The 6,000-nt window shown below is 45.7% G+C and overlaps 1 protein-coding gene across 1 annotated transcript in view; it reads right to left on the reverse strand.

Annotated features, from left to right (window-relative positions):
• The window catches only part of Ikbkb (inhibitor of nuclear factor kappa B kinase subunit beta), a 47,400-nt gene that overhangs the window by 15,857 nt on the left and 25,543 nt on the right, over positions 1-6,000 (reverse strand). Inside the window, exons 9-10 of the mRNA XM_026786855.1 lie at positions 2,370-2,477; positions 61-190 (exon numbers count right to left, since the gene is read on the reverse strand). Of these exons, the coding sequence (XP_026642656.1) occupies positions 61-190; positions 2,370-2,477 (238 nt within the window). The remainder of the gene's footprint in view (positions 1-60; positions 191-2,369; positions 2,478-6,000) is intronic.

Consider the following 6,000-nt stretch of genomic DNA (forward strand, 5'->3'; position numbering starts at 1 on the left):
AAGCCAAGAGTCCCTGCTATGTCCCACTGGGGACCACAGAGGCCTTGACTCTGCTCTCACCTTCAAGTTTAGGATGTCGTCCAAGGCTCTGAAGCAACCATTGGGACCATACTGGGGGTCCGTGCCCCTTTGTCGAGGGTGCCACATGAGCATGAGCTGCAGCCACTTCTCCAGACGTTCCGCCAGGACACTGCGGGCAGCAAAGGTAAGAGAGGCCTGAGTCAGGTGCCTTCGTGTGCAGATTCCAAAGCACAGTCTCTGGCTGACAGCTCAGGCTGAGTGAGGGGTTTGCTTTGCAAACACAAGGACCTAAGTTCGATCTCAGGTCCCATATAAAAAAAAAGCTTATATCAGACAAGTGAATCTTTAGAGAATCAGCCAGCTTAGCCTGTTTGTTGAATTCCAGAACAATGAGAGACTCTGTCTCAAAAAAAAAAAAAAAAGTGTACAGGCTCTGAGGTTGTCTTCTGGCTTTCAGAGAACAGACACCTGTACACACATACATAAACATATAATGGAATATTAGTTGAAGATGTGTTACATTTGTTTATGCTGTGGTACATTTGTTTAATGTTGCAAAGATGTGTTACATTCTTTTATGTTGCATTTGTTTAACTCTGTGAAGCTGTGCTACTTTGCCTGTCTAAAACACTTGATTGGTCTAGTAAAGAGCTGAATGGCCAATAGTAAGGCAGGAGAAAGGATAGGCAGGGCTGGCAGGCAAAGAGAACAAATAGGAGGAGAAATATAGGAAGAGAATAGAAGAGCAAGAGAAGAAGGAGAGGAGGATGCTGGGGGCCAGGCACCCAGCCATACAGCCAGATACAGAATAAGAAGGAAAGAAAAGATATACAGAAATACAGAAAGGTAAAAGTCCAGATAGATGAGATTTTAAGTTAATAAAAGCTGGCTAGAAAAAAGCTATGCTAAGGCTGAACATTCATAAGTAAGACTAAGACTCCATGTGATTATCTGGGAGCTGGTGGTGGGCACCCCAAAGAGCCAACGAGTAAAAAAAATATAAACACATACAAACACATTTAAACAAAAGCATGAGACGGGGTAGGATTCAGTCATGGATGCTGGCTGTCCTAAAACTCACTCTGTAGACCAGGCTGGCCTTGAACTCACAGAGATCCACCTGCCTCTGTCTCCCCAGTGCTGGGATTAAAGGTGTGTGCCACCATGCTGGGCTCTGAGTGGAAGTTTTAAGCAGCCCTGGTCTGGAACCTGAGCTGCTGATTTGAGAGCACCTAATGGATATACATACAATGTTCAAAGTCCTCCTGCTGCCCACACTGCCCCCTAGGCTCCTGCTGCCCACACTGCCCCCTCAGGGCCAACCCCACGTGTCTCTAATCTTTCCAGTCAAACTTCTCTCTCTTCTTCATCTGTCCATGTCTTCTCTAACTCCCCCGCCCCTCCGACCCCAACTATAGAACACCCGGTGTCACTCCACACTGCTGTAATCCATATGGCTCCTTCCCCGTCCCTGAATATGTGAGCGGCCATCCACCTGGAGCTTTCTTCTGTGTTACGACCCAATTCTGATGCACTAATTAACCACTTATATTCTAGCTCTAAGACTAGAGCACAGTGCCATTCAAACCTCAAAGCTTTGTTTGTTTGGGCCTGACGAGGAACACAAAGAGGAATAAAGTATAACCCCTGCCCTTAAATGACTTCCCATGGAGTAACAAAGTCCGTGCTGAATGAATATACTTCAGAGTGGAGACATGTCATGGTCATGTCATAGTCAGACCCAGAGTCGGCTGGGAAAGGGAACCTCAAATGAATCGGCAGGGTTTTGCCCCAATTTCTACTCTGGGTTCCTGCTTTGAGTCCTTGTCTTGGCTTCCCTCAAAAACGATAAGATATACAAATAAGTTGTTATGTGAATCGAGCAAAGAGATGGTTTGGGAGCTGGTAGAACATTTGCTTTGCATGAACAAAGACAGGGATTTTTACCTCCACCATAGCAAAAACCAGCCAACCAATTAATAACAACAAAGAAGATTTTGAGGGAGAGGAGATACGAGCGAGAATGCCGAGACGGACTGTCAAGTTCTCAGTGACAGGACAGTATTTTGTTATCCATTCAAAAGCCCAGAGGGTCCGAAGATGGCTCATTGGTAAGAGCGCTGGCTGCTCTTGCACAGAACCCAGGTTTGGTTCCCAGGATCCACATGGCAGCACACAACCATCTGCAACTCCAGTTCCAGGGGACCTGACCCCTCTTCTGGCTTCCACAGGTACCAGTCACTCACACATATATTATGAAAATAAACAGACAAATGTACCAGATGCCACCTCAGACCTGTATTTCTAAAGAGAAGAAGAATACATGCGATGAACGCCTGTGGCCTTACCTGTTCAGATTATTGGGGAAGGGCAAAGAGCTGGAGAACTTCACCGCTCCATTCAAGTCTTCACTGACAACAATGTCCGCTTCGCTCTTCTGCCGGACTTTGGTATGCCTGCAGATGCCATTGTAAGATGTCCTTTATGTCACTCACGGCAAACACCCAGTTTACACTTGTAACCAACCTCACTACAACTGCACACCTTCTGAAATAATGCTCGGTATGCTGACAGGTTTATGGGTTTAGCTCAGGGGCAATGAGTCCTTAGCATGGGGAGACTCTGGTTCAGCATTAAACAAAACACAGCAAACAAGCAAATTGTGGCCAGCGCTGCCCAAATTGAGGCTGAAGGACAATGTCCAGCAAGGTGGCTCATGACCTCACGTCCAGAGCTCTACGGGAAGCACTGCTGACCTCTGTCTCATCCTTGATTATTTTAGTTTTTCTACCCTTCATTTATCAAATATAAGCTCTCATTCTTAAAAAAGATTTTATTTTCAATTATACATATGTGTGTGTGCACAAGTGACCCCTGTGAGCTGCCTATTGTGGGTGCTGGGGATCAAACCCAGGTCCTCTGGACGAGCAGCCAGCGCTCTTAACCGCTGAGCCATTTCTCCAGCCCAGCTCTCAGGTTTCGGTGGAAGATAAAATTAGGGTTCTGAGCCACAGTCATTGCGTACACATCACATTAATTTGAGGTGTAAAGTATGCACACATATACATGGCTACATTTTTAATTACACTTATTTATTCGTGTGAGAGCTCGAGTGTGCGCATGTATGCTCATGTACACGAATGCACATACTCGCCATGGCATGCATGGGGCATCAGAGGACAACTTAAGGGAAATGGTTCTCTTCTTCCACCACTGCGGCTCCAGAGACGGAATTCAGGTTGTCGGGCTTGGTGACGTGTGCCTTTACCACTTAGCTACCGAGTAAGGGAAGGGAAGCCCATATTTCCCTTCGCAAGTATGTGGCTAAGCATATTCCAGAAGAAATGAACTTTCATATTTCCCAGAGTGGGGAGCTTCCAAAGGTATTTGAGGCGGTGCAGGAGAGGGAAAAATTAAACCCAAGTGGCTTCCAGTCCTCTTGGTAACAAGGACAGCTTAAGTTGGAACGCCATTTTATAAACAACTAAGTACTCTGCCAGAGCTCCTCGGTTTCGGTGGCCATCCTGTGTGGTGACATTATTTTTAGTCTGCCACTTAGTGGTGAGGAAATGAGTAGGTGTTGTTCAATATTAGACAGAACAAAGGACTCAAATTCTGGTATAATTTCTAGTGCATAAAAGTCCAGATGTGTCTTTCTCCTAAATAGGATGATCCAAATGAAAAAGAAAACGCTTCAGCCTTTCGCAGTTACCATTGGCAAACAGCGAGCTGGCCTCTCCAGGGCGGAGGGAAGCAGGAGAAGGTGGGACATGCACGGCAGAGGCTGGCATGCGGTCCAGTAAAGCTGGGAAGTGGTGGTCACGGTCCCTGGGGCTTCAAACTAAAACAGGGTGCTCTCCTCCAGAAAACAGATTCTTGCAATAGCAAACTAGAAACAGACGCCCTAGGCAGAGCACGGACTGCCTGGGCTGTGCGTCTTGTCACTTGAGGGCAGATGACTCTAGAGGCTGAGGTGACAAGGTCTTCTCATAAACTGGTCCACAGAAATTGGGTTTCAGTGAAACTGACTTCTGAGGAGCTGACAGTGCAGCTGGTTCCAGGGAAGAGATTTTGCGGACAGCAGACATGCTGTGAAGATGCCGAGCCGTCAAGGGCGTTTTCAAACAGTATTTTTTTCAGCTCTGTAGGATCTAACTTATCTTGTTAAATGCAAAGGAAGTTCAACGTTTGTGATGTCTTCCTTTGCTCAACTTTGAAAAAGTGAACATTTGAAATGAAAACAAAACAACCAATCACTTGATTAACTAAAACCAACGTAGTACAAATAATTTAAAGCTACTTTACTTTATGGTTAAATTATAATGTGCGACTATAGGTTAAGAAGCTAATTCTGTATATCCCAGAACCCATGGGCTGAGAGACCAAAGCCTGGTTTGTAAGTAGTTACCTTAGGACAGTGGGCTTTCTTGGCGTGTTTTCTGCCTCTGCACCCCCACCATGTAGCCCTAAATGTGGAACTGATCTCTGTTGCCACCACCCAAACCTTTCTTCTAGAACTGTCTTCACAGGTCATGGTTCGTTTTGTATCAGAAGATGTTTTTAAGGAGTTGTGGCTCAGCTGGTCAAGTGTTTGCCTTTGCAGGCAAGGAAGTCTTGGGTTCCATCCCCAGCACTGAGTCAAACTGTGTGGTAGCACAGGCCTGTGATTCCAGCTTTTGGGAGCTGGAGGCAGGAGGACCAGAAGTGAAGGCTATTTTCTGCTAGATAGTTTTTCTTGGTGTAAGCACTTGTCCTTTGAAAAGTTACTGTTTTTTTTTTTTTTTTTTTTTACTAATCTTACAAGGTACTTAGAAAAATGAAGACCTTGGTGTTAAGAACAGCACAGGGAAAAGGTGAGATTGGTGTACCCCTGAAGAAGTGTGGTTTTGTACAGCCTTTTCTGGCAGCTGGCATAAGACACCTCAAAGCCTTTAAAATGTGTGTACTCTGTAAATCTGTTGATTCTATTCATAGGAATGTATAAATAACCAGATAAATAGCTGTGTATGAGTGACGGCTTACCTACAAGGATGTTATTTGTGGTATTATTTTAAGAAGCACCAATTATGAACCACTCAGTCTTCCAATAGCCAACTGCACCACAGTGACTGAGTAGAACACCAAACAGCACTTTTAGGCGCTAGACAAGGATTCTCTCTCTCTCTCTCTCTCTCTCTCTCTCTCTCTCTCTCTCTCTCTCTCTTTCCCTCCCTCCCTCTCTCTCTGTGTGTGTGTGTGTGTGTGTGTGTGTGTATGTATGTGTGTGTGTGTGTGCATTGCTCTGAAGGGAATTCTGGTGGAAAAGGCTTTCAGAGCACACACAGAGGAATGCTCAGTTATGGTTCCACTCAAGTGCAATAAGGATAGCATAAAAAAACAACAACAAATGCACAACCTGGCGGAAAGGGCACCGGCATCCATAAAGGACACTAAACAGTGGCTATCACATCTCCAGGAGAGAGACCAAGAGGTATGGAGACTTTCATGGGACAATCTTTCACTATATATATAATACTTTTGAAGTTTCAAGCATTTATTACTACTACAGAAACTACTTTAAGGAAAACCTTTCTGCATGAAGACTGACGCTGATGGACTTTACTGCACATGTAAACAGCCCTTCGCTACCGGTCTTGTGAGAACCTCTGTTCTTTTCACTAATGACCTGCTAACACGTCACTGTCAATGTGCAGTGATGCAGCGGTCTAGGGTGGACTACCTTGTCAAGGCCGACCATGTTAGGACCGATGCTCTATGTACAGGTGCTGCCAGCAACCATTCTTTTGTTCAAGGTTGAGAAGGTTGACCTGCCACTGCTAGGGAGAACAGACCACAGACCATTTGGGCCTAACCTGGGGACCAGAAAAGGACTGGGCGACAAGAAATGGAGCCAGGAAGCCGGGCGATGGTGGCGCACGCCTTTAATCCCAGCACTCGGGAGGCAGAGGCAGGCGGATCTCTGTGAGTTCGAGACCAGCC

Source organism: Microtus ochrogaster, linkage group LG7_11 (genome assembly GCF_000317375.1).
Source record: "Microtus ochrogaster isolate Prairie Vole_2 linkage group LG7_11, MicOch1.0, whole genome shotgun sequence".
Classification (NCBI taxonomy): domain Eukaryota; kingdom Metazoa; phylum Chordata; class Mammalia; order Rodentia; family Cricetidae; genus Microtus; species Microtus ochrogaster.